At 49.7% G+C, this 19,172-nt stretch overlaps 1 protein-coding gene across 1 annotated transcript; it reads left to right on the top strand.

The window, feature by feature from the left end:
- The first annotated feature begins 1,514 nt into the window (after positions 1-1,514).
- On the top strand, positions 1,515-11,504 carry TFAP2C (transcription factor AP-2 gamma). Its single transcript, XM_033186816.1, is given in 8 exon segments — positions 1,515-1,827; positions 3,453-3,938; positions 4,053-4,104; positions 5,577-5,793; positions 6,367-6,485; positions 8,838-8,982; positions 9,959-10,173; positions 10,176-11,504. Coding segments are annotated over 8 exon segments (1,350 nt in total). The 5' UTR covers positions 1,515-1,779; the 3' UTR covers positions 10,244-11,504.
- The last annotated feature ends 7,668 nt before the right edge of the window (positions 11,505-19,172 follow it).

Genomic DNA, 19,172 nt, shown 5'->3' on the forward strand with positions numbered 1-19,172 from the left:
AAAGTCTCAGTGGTTTCAACTTCCAGATTTTGTTCTCGCATCTGGTCGGAAAATCACTCGGATTTGGCTGCTGTCTAAGGCCGGGGGAAAGTTTCCCTTGGACGACGCCTATTATTATTATTATTATTTTCTTTTAGGCCCACCTGGGTCTAAATAAATGCTGAAAGTCAAGCGAACCTGAGAAGGTACAGTGAGGCAGTGGATGCCACCATTCTGTGGATGGGAGAGTCAAGTCTACTCCAGGTGCGGGCACCGTCCTGATAGGCATTGATTATTGCAGAATTAAGTATTCAGTATCAAATAGAAATAGTCTTCTGGAATCCCCTCAGAATGTTTAAATCCAGCCCAGGGAGCCAGTTGGGGCGTCCCAACAAATACGACCTCGAGAATTAGCGATGTTCCCCTTACAGTGAAAGTCAATTGCTGTGTAATAACTGAGCCAAAGAATTTCGTTAGTTTAAATTTTAAAAATTAATATTGCACTTTGCTTTCAAGTTTGGGTGGCAAGTACCGAAGGGGAGAGGGAAGCAGCGTTTGTGTGGAAGGAAGTTTCGTTTTCTGCCTCAACATGTGGGACCTGGGTGTCTACCTCTCCAGTCGAGGGCTCTTTGCACGCTCTCCCTACTTCTGCACCTCCTCACCCCTACCTTACTCGTAGCGCTCGGGTTTTATTCCTGCCCCGCGCTTCTTTCCCAGGGTGAGTAGAGGCTTCTGAGTGACCGGCCCGCCGGAGGCAGCTGCCGAGCCGGCCTTCCGCAGGGCAGGGCAGGGCAGGGCAGGGCCGCTGGGCTGGTCCAGTGCGCGCGGGTCACCCCCCCCACCCCACCCCCCCCCGCCTCACCCAGCCGCGGGAGATGCGCTTCGGGCAACAGCGGCGAGACGCCGCTCTCCGCAACTCCTGGGCGGGTAGGACCGTCTGCTGCCTCTGCGGCCCTTGGGGCAGACTCCCCAGTAGTCCTTTCCTCTCTCCTCCCGTCCCGGGGCCAGGACCGCGCTGTGCCCACGGAGGGAACTGGGCCTCTCTGGTGGATTGGGGCTCCAGTTGCATGATCCCAGCTCAGACTTTAAGCCTCAGTGGGAAGTAGGTGGGATGGGATGTGTTTTTAGGAGATGAGGAGACCCCGGTTGCTGAGTCGCTCCCCGAATGCGCAGATTCTTAACTCCAGGTGACATCCGTCTTTTGGAGGACCGAATGAAGGCCGTTTAGGCGAAAGAGGGGTGGGTTTCAGTATTTGGATCCCTTCCTCCAGCCCTGCCAATCTCAGGTGTGCTTACGGTGGAGGCGACAGAAGGAAGGCGCGTCGGGGGACCCAGGCCTCGCAGGTCTTCGGCTGTCAACGAGGCACCGCCCACTGACTCCGCTCTTAGTCCCTCACAGCGTGGGGCTCGGCGCGGCGCCAGCCCCGGGTGCGGGGCGGAGCTAGACTGGGACTGGCTGGGGGCCGCCCCGCCCGGCGCCTGGGCCTCCGCGCCGGCCCCCGGGGAGGAGTTATGATAATTTCCTTCTCATTAAGGCGCACCGGTCCCCCGGCTATAGCCAGGGCACACAGTTCGGGCGCGGCTTTCCCTGTCCACGGCAGCGGTCTTTACACCCGCGGCGGCAGCATCTACGCTCGCAGAGCCTCCGATGCGCGTTCAGTGACCCGTACAGGAAGGCCCGCGCGAGGCGGGGGCGGCGGCAGACGCCTGGTCACCGTGACCCCGATTTTGGATTTACCGCTTGGGGGTTGGGGGGAGCCTGGATTTAACTGGCGATTGTTTTGGGGGACGCCGGACGCCATGTTGTGGAAAATAACCGATAATGTCAAGTACGAAGAGGACTGCGAGGTGAGCTGGGGCTCCGGGGTGCAGCCCCGCCCCGCCGAGGACAGTCCGGGAGGCAGGGGCCACTGGACCGAGGTCGGGGACGAGGGCACAGGAGCCCTGGCCTCTCGGTGGGACGGGATTCACTTCTTCGGACACCCCTTAGTCCATTTCTGCAGGGTCCCTTTCCTGTATAGGGCCTTTTCCTAAATGGCTTGCCCTCGGGAACGAGGCCTAGAAAGAGAATGGCAAATCCCACCCACACAGCTCACCGGGCGCTTTCCTAAGCGGCAAACAGCCCTGCTTCCCGTTTTCTCGGAAAAGTGTCCCGTCTGCAACCCTCAGACGTGGCTTTTACGCACGAAGTCTCCGTCCCAAGGGGTCAGAGGAGGCTACCTGCCAGCGACACCTTGGCGGACACTCCTCCAAGGCCGGCTTGTCACCTGCCCCGCTACCTCCTCGGGGAAGCACGAAAACAACCGAAGTTTGGCTTTCAAAAGAAGTGGGGGCTGGGGAGTGTGTGTGGGGGGGTGCCCGAGGCCAGATGGGGCCGTAAGCGCTCGCGAGTGCTCCAGCCTGTCGGACAGGTTGAGCTAGAGTTTCGGAGAGTGGGAGGGAGGGAGGCGGCGAGCGGGAAGAGGAAGAAGACTCAGGCAGCGCTAGGCGAGCTGCGGCGCGCTGGGAGCGCGGAGCTCGGGCCACGGACTCGCGGGAGCTCATTGCGCCTCCGGGGCCTGGAGGGGCTGCCCCTGCCCGCAAGCCCGGGCGCTTCCGCCAGGAGGCGACAGCGCCATGTTCCTCCAGGTTCCCGGCGCCCCGAGATCCCTGGGCAGATGGGGTCCCGCATCCTTCTGAAACTAAGTGGGGCCGCCCAGGGGCGAGGGAAAGTGCGCGGACAAGGCTGCCCAATTTCCAGGGTCCTTAATGCCTCCTCTGCGTCCCGATGTGCGAGAACACTGCCCTTGGCCGTGCAGGGCACCCCCACTTACTACTCCCCTCGGCTGGGCCTGGCCAGCATGGAGGGCCGCCCTGTGCGCGCGCTCCCTCTTCACTCCCTGGGGCAGGGCAGGGTGGGGCAGGGTGGCGGGCCCTGCTTTGCTAGCGCCGCCGGCCCGGAGGTCTTTGTCCCGAGGGCGTGGAAGGGAGGGTCCCGGGGGCGGGGGAGGTGCGCATGTCCCGCGCCGCGCGCTCTGTCCGCGCCTGCCGCGCTGCCACCTCCAGCAGTCCCTGCGCCATGGGCGGGCTCCACGAGATCGCTCTGCACCGGGCGTCCAGCTCCTTAGCCCCAGGGTCCGGCTTTTTCGCCCCGGGCTCCGGCCCTGTCCTTTTCTGGCCCAAGACCCAGGGTTCGGACTTGGCGCCTCCGAGCGCCTCGGGCTTCGGAGCAGCGCCCAGACCTTCGCCGCCGGGCTTTGAGAACTCGTTCCCCCAGGTCTTTCACCAGACTCTCCTCCCTCCGCGCACTCTTTGCTTACAACGAAATCCTCGGGGCACATTGCCCCCGGGTACCTTCCGACCCTGGGCAAGCCCCGCGGGGTCTGGTGGGGTTGGTTCCCTGGGGCCCTCCGCGCAGCCCGGCGACGCCGGCCAGTTCGCACTAGCGGGGTTTCGCACTAGCGGGGTCTCTTTTTTTTTTTTTTCTCTTCCAGGATCGCCACGACGGGAGCAGCAATGGGAATCCGCGAGTCCCCCACCTCTCCTCCGCCGGGCAGCACCTCTACAGCCCCGCGCCACCCCTCTCCCACACTGGAGTCGCCGAATATCAGCCGCCACCCTACTTTCCCCCTCCCTACCAGCAGCTGGCCTACTCCCAATCTGCCGACCCCTACTCGCATCTGGGTGAAGCGTATGCCGCTGCCATCAACCCCCTGCACCAGCCGGCGCCCACAGGCAGCCAGCAGCAGGCCTGGCCCGGCCGCCAGAGCCAGGAGGGAGCGGGGCTGCCCTCGCACCACGGGCGCCCGGCCGGCCTGCTGCCCCACCTCTCCGGGCTGGAGGCGGGTGCGGTGAGCGCCCGCAGGGATGCCTACCGCCGCTCCGACCTGCTGCTGCCCCACGCACACGCCCTGGATGCCGCGGGCCTGGCGGAGAACCTGGGACTCCACGACATGGCTCACCAGATGGACGAGGTGCAGGTGAGCGGCGCCGCGGCTCCTGCCCGGACCTGTTCGCCCTAAGGCCTTCTGCCCCCACCCTGCACCCCTCTAGGCTCCCCCGAACTTAAGGGAATTTTGTCCTCTCTCCCCCAGAATGTCGACGACCAGCACCTGCTGCTGCACGATCAGACAGTCATTCGCAAAGGTAACTAGCAAGGTGGCATCGTGTTCCTCTGATCACACATCTGGGCTTGTGAAGTTGACTGGCAAGGTTGGGGGTATTAATACGGGACATTTGTGGTAGAAGGGACTGAAGGGGATTCGTGGAAGCTAGATTTTAGGAGTGAGAGGAGGGGATTTCCCTCCGACCTTCTAGGCGCTGTCTCTTAATCTCCGGATTTGTTACTGCCTAGTTTTTTTTCTTGGAAAAATGTTACTCCTTGAGTTCCAGTGGGTGTTTTACAATGTGAGAATAAGTCTTCCAGAGCGAGTGAACACTGATTTAATTTGAAAAACAACAACAAAAAAGTCACAGTCACACCTTCGTTGAGTGGTTGGTTCTGTAACAAATTTTAATTGTTGAATAAGTTGTGATTTTATTTTTGATTTCAAACACGTGTATGTAAAACCTCCTTAAATCTGACTTGCAAGAAAAGTTTTTAAGCAATTTGGCCTACCAAATGAATACCTCTAAAAGGAACAGAGCTTGGAATGATCTGTCAGAGGGAGGGTTTTGCAGGATGGGGGAGGAGGGGATTTGGAAAACTGGATTACTTGGTGAGTGAGTGGTTTATGAAATTAAGTTACTTAACTGACAGGATTACTATTTTGACTATTTTGGGAAATAGCGTAGGCCTAAATTGAAGGTAGCTACAGTCTGTTACTCGAACTGCTTAAATAGATTGAAGATGGAGGAAAAATTGATTTTGAAGAAAAACTCAGAAAAGACTAAAAGTTTTCAGTAAACTTAGAACGTATTAGTTTGGATGATTAAATTTACTGTGATCAATTGCACTGAAAAATTTTGGCAAAGAATCTTACTGTGTCCTATGAGTTTGGTTGTTCTTGGGTGGGGAAAAAACTCACCGTTTATTTAGTATTGAAGCCGTCTTCTGAAAACAAATGTTCTAATTAAATAGTTTTCAGCAGCTGCTAGAAAAAAAAAAAAAAGAAAGAAACCCTCCAAGCTTGGGATCTTCACTAATTAACTTCCCAAGGTGTTAACTTGTGAATTTCAGATTAGATTTGTCTCTGCAGTAGGGGGCTTTTTAAAAAAGTCAGCCATGGCCAGGTGCAGTGGCTGATGCCTGTAATTTTGAGGAGGCCAAGGCGGGCAGATCCCTTGAGGTCAGGAGTTTGAGACCAGCCTACCTAAAATGATGAAACCCCATCTCTACTAAAAATACAAAAAATTAGCTGGATGTAGTGGTGGGCGCCTGCTGGAGAATCACTTGAGTCCGCGGGCTGAGGCTGCAGTGAGCAGACATCAGACCACTGCACTCCAGCCTGGGCCACAGAGTGAGACTCTGTGTAAAAAAAAGTCGGCCTGCAGTTGATCGTGGAGTGTGTAGCGATGCTTGTCTGAAGATCACTTTCCGCTTTGCTTAGTGCTTTTGAAAAGGTCTCTTTTGCTCAGAGAGAGCTCTTGTGACTGCCAGCTCTGACCTTCATTCACAGGTCCCATTTCCATGACCAAGAACCCTCTGAGCCTCCCGTGTCAGAAGGAGCTGGTTGGGGCCGTAATGAACCCCAGCGAGGTCTTCTGCTCAGTCCCTGGAAGACTGTCCCTCCTCAGCTCTACGTCTAAATACAAAGTGACAGTGGCTGAAGTACAGAGGCGACTGTCCCCACCTGAATGCTTAAATGCCTCATTACTGGGAGGTGTTCTCAGAAGGTACTTGGGGAACACTTCTGGGCATGGTGGTTGGGTAGTTGAAGGTGAGTGTGTCAGAGGCCCAGGAGGTATTTTTAACGTTTATGTGACTTTATGCCTAACACTGAATTCTAATCAGGTTAGAGTTTTTAGTACATTTCTTCTCTTTTAGAAAGTGCCAAATGTGGGAGGAAGTGCTAAAACAGTGCTCACAAATTCTCATTTGGTTAGAATTTGATCCCATGTATGAAGTGATAGCATCTGTATTGAGGGGAGGTGGGGAGCACCCTGGGTTTGTTCCCCAGGGAGTTTTTGTGGGGCTGTTGTAGTTTCACAAGTGAAAATGTATCTGCTCCCGTACAATTTGAAATACTCTGTGCTGCAAAGTTTGATGCTAGGAAAGATCGATTTTGTATCTCACGGGACTAATTAAAAGAGGATCCTGCTACCGCTTTTCATTGTGGTGCACATGATGTAGATAGTCTTTGACGGATTTCAGCTTTGACAGCAGCACTTTAGGAGTTTAGAATTTTTAAAGTGTGTGTGTGGTTTTTTTTTTTTTTTGCGAGTAACCAGTCAATTTTTTTTTCTTAGAGCCAAGTCGAAAAATGGAGGCCGGTCCTTGCGGGAGAAGTTGGACAAGATTGGGCTGAATCTTCCTGCTGGGAGACGGAAGGCTGCTCACGTGACTCTCCTGACATCCTTAGTAGAAGGTCAGTGGGGTTTTGTTTTTGGTTTGTGATGTTGTTAGTTTGTGCCCATGTCTTTAATACTTCTTGCAGAAAAACTAGAAAACAACTCTTAAAACTTGGTTGCAAGTACAGATGAAAGCAACTGGAATTGTCCTCTAAGTTTATTGCAATGAATCACAGTTAATTTTATCGAATAAGTTAACATTTAAGTATCTGGCTGCTCAGGTAGGCGCTTGTGTATTCCCCAGAGAATCAATGTTGGAAAGAAACTGGTTTTCCTAACCTAAGAAACCACACTCTAGGGGTGTCGGCATTTCCTTTTAATGAACCAGTTTTTTTTGAAAGATAACAGCTGATCATTTGGTACACCTTGAATAAAAGCTGGTTACTTACTGGTGAGCAGAAGTACTGCTTCTGGTTTTTGTAGCTGTGGGTTATTTTGTAGCTGAGGATTGTGGTCAGTGAAGAGAACCTCTTGTACACAATATGACTGGGCCCGATTCACAATTCTTTTCTTTCCTCCCATCCAAAGAAACTAATCGAACCCCTGGCCCATGCACAAGTTCTTCTAGCCAGTGCTAAGATAGTAGGACATAGCATTTCAGTTTCTTGAATGGGGGGCCCTTTTACCCCAACCTGGACAGTAGCCAAGAATGCAACACAACCTTTAAAAGAAGCTTAAGGGAAAGTAAAATAATTTTTTAAAAACAAAACAAAGCACGTTGTTACTGCTCCCAGGAAGAGTTGGACGCTGAGAGAGGCTTAGGGCTCTCACTATGGGCAGGGGAAGCCAAGGAGAAACGGGCTCCCCGTGGCAGTACCCTCTTTTGAAGACTTACTTTCTTTCCTTGCTCTGATGGCGTGACTGTGGTGCTCAAAGAGACTTGGCAGAGTCCCTGCTCTACCTTTTACGAGTGCCTTTGGAGGTCAGGGCAAGGAGAAAGGAGCTGCCTGTCTGAGAACAGCTGTCCTGCCTGTAGAATCGGCGGTTCTGCTGGGGTTTCTTGCGAGCCAGGCAGGGTGATTGAATAAGAAAGTGTGTTCCAGAACAATGGCTCTCCAAGGCTGCTTCAGTCAACCCAAGGGGCCCCTCCACCATCTGGGTTTTTGAAAAACTCACCAGTCCTGCACCCTGGAGCCAGGGAAGGTACCTCTCGGGTGGGAGATCACTCCCTTGGTTGTCTCCCTCAGTTCTTCCACTGACTCAGACAGGGAAAAGGGTGCTCCAAGTTGGTTTTTAGGAAACACACCCCTCCCATCCTTTTGAAAAGAAACACTCTAGAGATCTGCCCCTTCAGTAAGAAGGCGCTGTTAAAAAAAAAACAAAAAAAAAACAGTAAGGTGTCAGACGTTGCCGTTTTATAGAGAAGTGACTAGTTTGCTTTTGTCAAACATGTTTATAGCCCTTACATTTTTCTACTTCCCCAAAATGATACTACTTAATATAAAGAGAAAACATGGGTATGTTTGATTATCTGTTGAGCGGAGGAGTGGTAAACATTTTTCAAGTTTACTCATATCAGTATCCATGGGGCTCTGGTTCCAGATCCCATACCAAAACCTGAAGATGTTCAAAATGTTACATTTGTTATATAACCTACGCACATCCTTCCTTATAGTTTAAATCATCTCTACATGAATTACTTATATATACCTAATGCTATGTAAATGCTATGTAAATAGTTGTTACATTGTATTGCTCAGGGAATAATGGCAGAAGTCTGTGTTTAGTACAGACACAGCCGTTCATTATTTCCCCCCTGAATATTTTCAATCTGAAGTTGGATGAATATAGATTCGGAACCCATGGATACAGAGGGCTGACTTGACTGTGCAGTTAAAAGTGTCAAAGTCTTTTCTGCTCACATTGTGGGATCTCCACCCTCTATTCCTGGGATGGAGGACCTACTGAGAATCCCTAGAAAGTTCTACCTACCAGCTGAGTTGTCTGCGCTGTATATGATTTCATTCTTGCATGCAACGTGTGACTGGTAGACAGTGAATACTAGAAAGAGAGAAAATGGGGACCTGGTGCGGTGGCTCATGTCTGTAATCCCTGGCATGAGCCGTCGGGTTGAGACCAGGAGTTCAAGACCAGCCTGGCCAATGTGGCAAAACTCTGTATCTACTAAAAATACAAAAAGTAGCTGGGTATGATGGTGCATGCCTGTAATCCCAGCTATTTTGAGGGGGCTGAGGCACGAGAATTGCTTGAGTCCCGGAGGTGGAGGTTGCAGTGAGCTGAGATTGGGCCACTGCACTCCAGCCTGGGCAACAGAGCGAGACTCCATCTCAAAAAAAAAAAAAAGAGGAAAAGGGCAGTTTGGTGTCAGTGACCACAGCCACCTTAAAACCTGCCACTGATTATTCTAGGTGAAGCTGTTCATTTGGCTAGGGACTTCGCCTACGTCTGTGAAGCCGAATTTCCTAGTAAACCAGTGGCAGAATATTTAACCAGACCTCATCTCGGAGGACGAAATGAGATGGCAGCTAGGAAGAACATGCTATTGGCGGCCCAGTAAGTATCTGAACTTGAATTTGATGATGACTCAATGCTCCAGACCTTGAGGTTGAGAAGATTCCCCCTCCACAGTCCCGATGGCTCAACAAAGAAATATTCTTGAAATAAAATAGGGCGGAGCAAAAGAAAATGGCAAGGAAGCTTCTTTTACAAAGTCAAATACATTAACTTTTTGTCTGATTTAGAAGAGTGCATGACTCAGCCATGAGTACTTTTGAGCTGCTTAGTTATTCAGCTCAAAATAGTTGAGCTGCCCTTTCATTATTGTGTTTGCATACTTACAAAAATGTGTTGAAAACCCGATTTGTTTTGTCACAACCAGTAAAGAGAGATTGTGTGCCTTCTACCTCCTGATAGCAAGACTTTTGTCTTTCAAATGTAAAGATCAGGGTGGGTTTGTAGGAGATGTGGGCAAATTAACTGTCTCAAAAACGACTTAATGCAGCTGTGGATTTTCTCATAGAAACCAACAGTAAGTTGATTTTAAAATCATGGTAAATGAAGCAGAACTAGTCAAGCCAGGAAATGGGGTAAAAGAGAGCGCACTGAACCAGGCTGTGTCAGGAGTGCGAGTTTCAGGGGGATGCTTCATTCTGCGGGTTCCTCAGGGAATTTGTTTATTGGAACCAACTTGTACCAAGGTAAACTGTCCCTTAAGCTCTGGGTTGGAATCCAGGCCCCACTACTTTTACCAGTCCTGGTGACTTTGGCCAGTTAACTGGGGTTAAGTTAATCCTGTTATCTTTTCTAATTGCATGAGGATTAAACAAGATAGTGCTTTAAAACAGCTTAACTCAGCCTGGCGCAGAATAGGTGCTAAGCGCAGCAGTTGGCTATTAGTATTAAATTCTCCTTCCTTGGTTGAGGCGGTTCTGCTTGCCTCCCAGGCGTCATCCTCAGGGTAGTTGGTTCTATGCTCTTGACCTGTAAGGAGCTAGATGGAACTCACGGAGTCAACTGACTGTCTTCACAGGCAACTGTGTAAAGAATTCACAGAACTTCTCAGCCAAGACCGGACACCCCACGGGACAAGCAGGCCCGCCCCAGTCTTGGAGACGAACATACAGAACTGCTTGTCTCATTTCAGCCTGATTACCCACGGTTTTGGCAGCCAGGCCATCTGTGCCGCGGTGTCTGCCCTGCAGAACTACATCAAAGAAGCCCTGATTGTCATAGACAAATCCTACATGAACCCGGAGACCAGAGTCCAGCTGATTCTAACAAAACCCTGGAGAAAATGGAGAAGCACAGGAAATAAAACTGGGACGAAGAAGAAAGGTTCGGAGAGTCGGGAAGGAACAGGACTGCAAAAATCCTTCTCCACCGCACAGACTGGGAACCCCTCTTGGCCTGGGGGAAGAGTTTCTTACCTACCTTACTCTTTAAGGGGTCTTCACTGGTTCTGGATCGCAGCGATCACCCGCTCCTGGATTCCTTAGTTGTTTCTCTAGCGCTGAGCTGTCTCCTAACTTTGGACCTATTTTCAGAAGGTGACAAGTACTGGCTCTTTATTCATTAAGCTTTTATTATTATTTCTTTTGAACCCCATTCTTTCCTCCTCTGAAAGTGGTGCTACGAGTTTTAGAATCTTTTAAATACATTCCCTGGGCTAACAGACCCACACACTTAGCCATTGAAATGTCAGATTGATGTGTTCTAGATCAACAGATGAACAATTCCTTTTTTTTTTTCAGTGTTAAGGTAATGGCTGGTTTTTGTGTCCGCTAAATATTTACCTTGAAAAAAAGAAAAGTGTGTATCTAGCTTCTTCGGAGATCAAGTCCTCTGGTAGGAAGCAAAGGTTCTATCTGCTTAGCAACTAGTTAATAGGTGGTACTTGACACACTCTAAACCCCGTGTTCAAAGGGGGCCTTCTGGTTTTAGGGAACTTGTAGAAAACGAAGCCTGCTGATAATTTTTTTCCTCCCTTTTTTTTTTTTAACTTTGAAAGTTGGAAGACTCTTTGAAATGACATGTTCCTTTAAGGTACTGAAGCTTTATTTGCATATTTATTTCAGATGTTTCGAGTAAACTTGAAAAGGGTAGGCATGAAGCAATTTGTTGCTGTTTGTCACCCCCAAGTCCCCGTGGAGGTTCTGTATTTTAAGAAACAGTGCGTTGAGTGTACAGATTTTATTTATGCATAATTTAATGGGGTCTGTAAATACTGGTGCACTTCTTACAACTTTTTTGAGACATGGGATCCAATTTTAATATTAACTTTTAATGGTGATGGGGTAATCTATAACACATCATAAGGTTTTATTCATATATACAGGGTATTAAGAATTAAGAGGATGCTGGGCTCTGTTCTTGGCTTGGAAGATTCTATTTAATTGAAGCTGTTCAGAAAGCAATAACTTTGTCTCGTTTCTGTTGGGCTGAACCCTAAGGTGAGTGTGCAGTAAGTGTGTGTGGGTGAAATGGAGATTTGGAATTGAACTCTCTGCCTGTAAATGTTCCCCAAATAATTGTTGTGTGTATGATAAGTGTATAATAAAAGTATTCTTGTTAGAATCGGAAAGTCTGGCTATAGGTTTTTTTTTTTTTTTCCCCAGTCTTTCGGGTGAATGGAATTAGGGCAGAGCTGATTTATGGCTTGACTGTGGCTTAGTTAATACCCTGAGCAGGCAAGTTTTGTGTGCTGTTGGGGAGAAACCTGAAGTTTCATTTTCTCTCTCTAGTGAGACTGTTCAGCTACGCCAGGTCTTTACGCTCTCATCAATGTCTCTCAACTGCAGGTGGATAGAATCATCTTCCCCACCCTGGAAGTGTTGGGAAATGTCTGAGGGACAGTTTATTGACTCTAAGAGGGGCCAGTGTTTTGGGAACAATGTCTCATGGAAGGTTACTCTATTGAGAACAGGTACACTGACATACCGTACTCAGTATACTGTACGCTGGTCAAGAATGGAAGTGAAATGATGATGGGTGTTCTTTGGGTAGCTGTTTCTTTTTTTTTTTTTAAGATGAAGTCTCGCTCTTCTCCCCCAGGCTAGAGTGCAATGGCACGTTCTCGGCTCACTGCAACTTCTGCCTCCCCGGCTCAAGCGATTCTCCTGCCTCAGCCTCCCGAGTAGCTGGGATTACAGGTGCATACCACCACACCCGGCTAATTTTTGTGTTTTAAGTAGAGACAGGGTTTCACCATGTTGGCCAGGGTGATCTTGAACTCCTGACCTCAGCTGATCCGCTCCCCTTGGCCTCCCAAAGTGCTGAGATTACAGGTGTGAGCCACCACGCCCGGCTAGGCAGGTGTTTCTTAGGAGGACTTGGCATTCAGTCAAATGCAGGCAGCGGAAGTGTAGCATGTCAGTGTTTTCCATTCATCTAAATTCTCTTTGGAAATGAGATCGTGCTCATCCACCCAGGACATCCTCTTCATTTTATCTGCCTGCAGGGTAAACCAGAGATTGGGTCTTTGTGCTACTCTGGGAGCAGAGGAGTCTGGCAGGGGTAATGTACTTGCCGGGTGTTTGTGATGCACACTGCGGGTACTTGATCTCGAGTTGAAGCAGCCTGGCATCTCCTCCAGGAAGTGATGTGTTTAGAGTTTGCCATGTGTGACCTGGCTTCAAAGGGAACTGGGAGCCATAGGATTTTCCCCATTGGATAAGGCCATTGCTTCAATGCCAGTTTTATAATCCTGAATTCATAATTCTCTACCAAATGCCCAGCGATTCCTGACTTAATGTTGGCATTGGATGTTTTTAAGTAACTTAAACTCTCCCAACCCAATACTTTGCTCTTGGCACCTCGTCCTTGGCCACCAAACATTCCCATTAAGTTGGATTTATCTGGTTGATATGACAAGATCACAATTGCTTTGCTTTGGAGCAGTGAAAAGAGACCTTAGGTTGGCAGTTATTTCTCAATCAAGGCTTGAAATGTTGAGTGTTAAGAGGAAGTTGTGAGGGTAAAGGGCTGAAGGAAAAAAGGGCTATTCTGTTATCAGCATCTTGACTTGCTTTTGGACCAGAGTCTGGCTTTTAGGAGCTGTGCCGAATTGCAACGCAGACAGTGTTCTGGAAATGCCCCAAAGTCAACCAGGGATTGAAGTGAATCGTAAGCCGTGCTTCTTACTTGCCTGGTTCTTTCTCCTCATCCCCACTGGAAGTCTGGGCACTGCCACTGAGCTCTTGGGTCTGATGCACGGTAATGGGTTTTTCTTCCCAACACCTGAGCTGACGCTGTGGCCCAAAACCAGGCCCCCTCAAGAGGATCCTACTGAAACATGAGCTCCCTTGCAGATTTTCCTGGAAACTCTTGCTTACTTGTGAAAGAAGGGTGCAGTGCCCTTTGGCATTAGGTTGGTGGACCCTTGCTTCTCATGGCCCAGGGTGGGTTTGTTTCAAGCCGCATGTGAGTGAGGATCACCTTCCCTTTTCCCTCTTCCCTGTGCTGTTGCGGCACACTGGCTGCGGAGGCACACGGTATCCCTGACGTCTTGGCCTCTGACAGAAGACATGAAGATGTGCTTCCTTTCTTTCCCTGGTTGCACTGAGAGAAACTCCATCAGTTGTCTGAAGGTCCATGCTGCCTAGAAGTCCACTTAGGTGAGAGACTCTGTCAGTGGGATTGCCCATCTGTTGACTGGGTACTTGGCCATCCCGGTACCTGGCACTTGGAAGGTGTCCCGGGTGCCCACCTGTAGATTTCCTGAAAGGGCAGAGAGAGAGTTTTCAATAGCAGTTCTCGGTTGTTTTACCTTCCACGTGTGCACAATTGAAGTTGTGGGTTAGAAGAGGGATGACTAGTCTGTTTTTCACTGAAATGATTCCATACAATGGCCGTCATTCTTTTCTTTTTGGGGGTCTAGTGTCAGGGTAAGCTCTGAGACCTAAGGTTCCTATATTTGAATGTTAAAAAACAAAACAAGGTAGGGTCATGGGTGGGTGAGAACCAAAGAGAAACTTCTCTGATGACATGGCAGTGGTTGGGTTTCTGGAGCCCATCGAGATTCCCTGGGGAAACGTTGGCTGCTGTGCATTACTAAGGAGGTTGCTGTTACTTCCGAGGACTTCTGAGTGTTTTCCAGTCTTTTCCTTTTTCAAGTTGGTAGGGGGTGTCATGGAGTGGCAATTTAATTTGCCTTCCTTAACAAGCAGGTGAAGAACTTGGAAACAGCTGCCGATGCCACAAAGGGGAAGAACAGCCCTGAGATTCTTTTGCTTGTGTTTGACAGGTGATGGAGTGAAGTCGGGATGCTTAGCAGAGTCCTCCCTAGCCAGCTGAGCTCAGTGGGCGGTACGGGTTTTCCCTCTGGTTGGAGATAAAGGGTTTGCTTTTGGCATTCTAATGTTGCAACGTGTGGATACTACTCTTCCCAGGAGTAGATCTTGCTCTTGGATGATAATGGTCATTTTTTTCCCCCCTGAGACGGAGTTTCACCCCTGTTGCCCAGGCTAGAGTGCAATGGCGCAGTCTCGGCTCACTGCAACCTCTGCCTCCTGGGTTCAAGCGATTCTTCTGCCTCAGCCTCCCAAGTAGCTGGGATTACAGGCATGCACCACCATGCCCAGCTAATTTTTGTATTTTTAGTAGAGACAGGGTTTTACCATGTTGGTGAGGCTGGTTTTGAACTCCTGACCTCAGGTGGTCTGCCCTTATTTGGCCTCCCAAAGTGTTGGGATTACAGACGTGAGCCACTGCGTCCAGCTGATAATGGTAATTGTTGACTTACCTTTTATAATCTCAGTATACCCTGGGTTTCTCTTCCAGTTGACAGTAGTCCTCAGTCGCTTTTCTGAAATCTGCAGGTCACCACCCTGGGAGGCTTGATGATGCTTGTCGTCATCAAAACCTCACCCCTCCCAGGTGTGCCAATACAGACTGCTATCATGCGCAAGGTCCATGTTGACACGAGGCAGATCATACCTTGAAAGTCTGTGTCCACTAGTAACATGGAACATGATCTTCTGCAGAAACAAACTTGACCTTAGGCTTTACAAAAAGTAACTCTTCGTTACAGCCCATAGTTGCGTGGAATGCTCAATTATTTTTGGCACAGACATAAACGCTGTAATTTCCTGGCTTCTTTCGGATAACATCTAGATAGGGGAAATGGGTAGGAGAAAAGCATGGAAAACAAATAGAATTGGAAGGCATAATTCCAGGGGCCTGTCCAAGGAACGTTTGGGGTCAAATCTGTGTTGTGTGTGTATTTTAAGACACATGTAGTGTTACTGTGGCTTCTTAACATTTTCCAGGAAGATCTTGGCCTTCAGGCTTGACAAAGAGAATGTGAATGTGGGTGAGTTGAAGAGGACACCTTGGCGTCTGGCCTTTGCTGAGGCTGGAAAGCATTTGGGGCTTCATAGTTGTTGTGGGTTGAATGCTGCCCCCGAAAGATGTGTCCAAGACCTAATTCCCAGTGCCTCAGATGTGACCTTATTTGGAAATAGGGTTGGTGTAGGTAATTTAAGCCAAGGTCATACTGGAGTAGGGTAGGCCTTAATCCAATAAGACATGTTCATATAAGAAGAGAATAAGAGGCTGGGTGTGTTGGCTCATGCCTGTAATCCCAGCAACTTGGGAGGCCGAGATGGGCAGATTACCTGAGGTCAGGAGTTCAACAACACCAGCCCGGCTAACATGGTGAAACCCTGTCTCTACTCAAAATAAAAAATTAGCTGGGCATGCTGGTGAGTGCCTAATCCTAGCTACTTGGGAGGCTGAGGTGGGAGAATCGCTTGAACCTGGAAGGTGGAGGTTGCAGTGAGCTGAGATCATGCCATTGCACTCCAGCCTGGGTGATAGAGTGAGACTCCATCAGAAGATGCTGGGCGTGGTGGCTCACGCCTTTAATCCCAGCACTTTGGGAGGCCGAGGTGGGCGGATCACCTGAGGTTGGGAGTTCGAGACAGCCTGACCAATGTGGAGAAACACTGTCTCTACTAAAAATACAAAATTAGCCAGACATGGTGGCACATGCCTGTAATCCCAGCTACTCAGGAGGTTGAGGCGGGAGAATTGCTTGAACTCAGGAGGTAGAGGTTGTGCCAAGATGGTGCTATTGCACTCCAGCCTGGGCAACAAGAGTGAAATTCCAACTCAAAAAAAAAAAAAAAAGCCGGGCACGGTGGCTCACTCCTGTAATCCCAGCACTTTGGGAGGCTGAGGCACGCAGATCATGAAGTCAGGAGATCAAGACCATCGTGGCTAATGCGGTGAAACCCCGTCTCTACTAAAAATACAAAACATTAGCCGGGAGAGGTGGCGGACGCCTGTAGTCCCAGCTACTTGGGAGACTGAGGCAGGAGAATGGCACGAATCCAGGAGGCAGAGCTTGCAGTGAGCCGAGATTAGGCCACTGCACTCTAGCCTGGGCGACAGAGTGAGACTCCAACTCAAAAAAAAAAAAAAACAGAAGAAGAGACGACACAGATGGGATAATGCTGTGTGACAGGGGAAGTGGAGATTGGAGGGATGCAGCTAAAAACTAGGGAACATTAAGGATTGCCGGCTACCACCAGAAGCTGGAAGAAGCAAGGAAGGATTCTCTCCTCCAGATTTTAGAAGGAACACAACCCTGCTGAGATTTGGATTTTGGATTTCTAGTCTCTAGAGCTGTGAGACAATAAATCTGTATCTGTTTTTTTAATGAGACAGGGTCTTGCTCTGTCACCCCAGCTGGAGTACGGAAGTATAATCCCAGCTCACTATAGCCTCAACCTCCCAGGCTCAAGGGATCCTCCCACTTCAGCCTCCCAAGTAGCTGGGACCACAAGTGCACACCACCATGCCTGGTTAATTTTAAAATTTTGTGTACAGACAGCATTTCTCCATATTGCTCAGGCTGGTTTTGAACTCCTGGGCTCAAGTGATCCACCTGCCTCTGCCTCCCAAAGTGCTGGGATTACAGGTGTGAGCCACCATACCCAGTCTGCTTGTTTCTTTTAATTGGGTTCTTCAAGGTATCCCCTCCAAACAGTGACTGCTAGACCTGTCAGGTCGTCAGAAGTGTGTGGAAGGATTAATACTGATGCCCTTGTGTGGCCTTTGACTTACTGAATCAGGAACTCGGTTTAGGATCCAGGAATCTGTATTTTATTAAAAACAGACTTGGTGATCTTGACCGTGAGCTGAGTTTAGGGGCCACTGCCCTCCATCTTCTAGTTCAAAAATGCTATTGAGTCAAATCCATTCTGGAGAGGGGTGTAACTTGCTCTGTGTCCCCAGCATCTTCTCCAGGGGATGTCCTCCTACTCTTGGGCTCCTACGGCACCCACTGGACACCAAGGAGTTGGGACACTCTGTGGTTCAAGGCCAGCCTGGGGAAGATGGGGAGACTGTCTATACAAAAAAATAAAAATAAAAAACATCAGGCTTGGTGGTGCTTGCCTGTAGCTCTAGCCACTTAGGAGGCTGAGGTGAAAGGATCCCTTGAGCCCAGGAGGCTGAGGCTGCAGTGAGCTGTGACAGTGCCACTGTACTCCAGCCTGGGTAACAGAGAAAACAGTCTGGCTTCTTCGGTAGACCCTCAGCTCATGAGGGCCAGGACCATGTCTGATGGTGCTTTTGGGTCTCTGCATGCACTAACTGGCTCAATGCCCAGTAAACAGCCACATTGAATCATATGGCTGAGCTGGGGCTATGGGGTGGGGTCTGTGGGCAGTTCCTTTTCCAGAGCCTCTTCAGGGCTCAGGGCCATGTGTGGATCTGGGGCTGACCCATCAGAAAGAATTTCATCTCGGCCTCCCAGAGTGCTGGGATTACAGGCCTTAACCCCCGCACCCTGCCCTTTCATGTATTTTTAGGCTTCTGTCCTGCTTCCTTCAAATCTCCCATCTTTTCCAAACTTAGGATCTCCAGGTCTTTCAGTGAGTCACTCTGTGCCTTGGTTACTGGAATGTGTTCCTCTTTTGGAGAAAGTAAAAATAAACATTCCAGGTGGGAACACACACACACACACACACACACACACTTGAGCCAAAGCTAGAACGTGAGAGGGCACGCCGTGCAGATCCTTGAGGAGGGAATCCCAGAGAGGGAGCAGCATGTGCAAAGGCCCTGGGGTGGGGTGTGCTGGATATTTTCATGGGAGAGCAGAGGACCCTGTGACTGGAGTGGGAAGGGTACGGTGAACACCTACCCTGCGTGGGGAGCACGCAGACTCCGGATCTTACTCCCAGGGACATGGGGAAGCCAGTAGGGTTTGGGCCACGGAAACTTCTGAATCTTGTGTTTTGAAAGGAGCGCTTAGCCGCTGGGTGCTGAATGGACTGGGTTGTGTGTGTGTAATTCCAGCTCCATTCATTTCTCTCGAGCACTGAGCACACTTTCCTTTCTCTGTACTTCTTTGGAGGGGCAAGGAGGAGTGAAGTCTTACTGGTTGTGTTTCCACGTATTCAACAAATGTTTATTGAATACCTCCTCAATGCTGGGCTCTGTTCTAAGCATGGGGGGCATAGATGTGAACTGGGTAGAGTCTGGCCCTGCTGGCAGGGAGCTCGGTCTAGTGGTGGAGCCAGACAATAAAAAAAGAGCATGTTATTTTATTTTATTTATTGAGACGGGGTCTCTGTTGCCCAAACTAGCATGCAATGGCTGATCTCTGCTCACTGCAACCTCTGCCTCCCGGGTTCAAGTGATTCTCCTGCCTCAGCCTCCTGAGTAGCTGAGATTAAAGGCACCTGCCACCACGGCCGGCTAATTTTTTGTATTTTTGGTAGAGATGGAGTTTCACCATGTTGGCCAGGCTGGGTCTCGAACTCTGTACATCAAGTGATCCACCCGCCTTGGCTTCCCAAAGTGCTGGGATTACAGACGTGAGCCACTGTGTCCGGCCCCCAAAGAGCATTTTAGAGAGCAGTAGCGCTTGGAAGAAAATAAAACAGGTAGTGACCGGGCCAGCTCATTTCAGGCAGGTGCAGTCATGGCAGCTTCATGGAAGAGGTGACTTCTGAGCTGAGCCTTGACTGATGCAAAGGTCTGCCTGAACCTACTGTGTGTGCTTTTCAGTCAAGTTCCCATTGACCTATGAAGATTATACATCCAAACGCCAGGGGTTACCTCAGCCCTCCTGTTGGAACAGCTACAGTTTCAGTTACCCTGTCCAAGGCATGCTAGTACCCAGGAAGGCAAGAGGGAATTGAGGCTGTGTGACACCCGGACCTAACACCTTTGAGGCAGTTATGAGACCATGTTAGAAGATCCCATATGTTAAATCTTGCCTAGGTCAGTGA

Source organism: Trachypithecus francoisi, unplaced genomic scaffold (assembly GCF_009764315.1).
Source record: "Trachypithecus francoisi isolate TF-2019V2 unplaced genomic scaffold, Tfra_2.0 Lachesis_group21, whole genome shotgun sequence".
Taxonomy (NCBI): Eukaryota; Metazoa; Chordata; class Mammalia; order Primates; family Cercopithecidae; genus Trachypithecus; species Trachypithecus francoisi.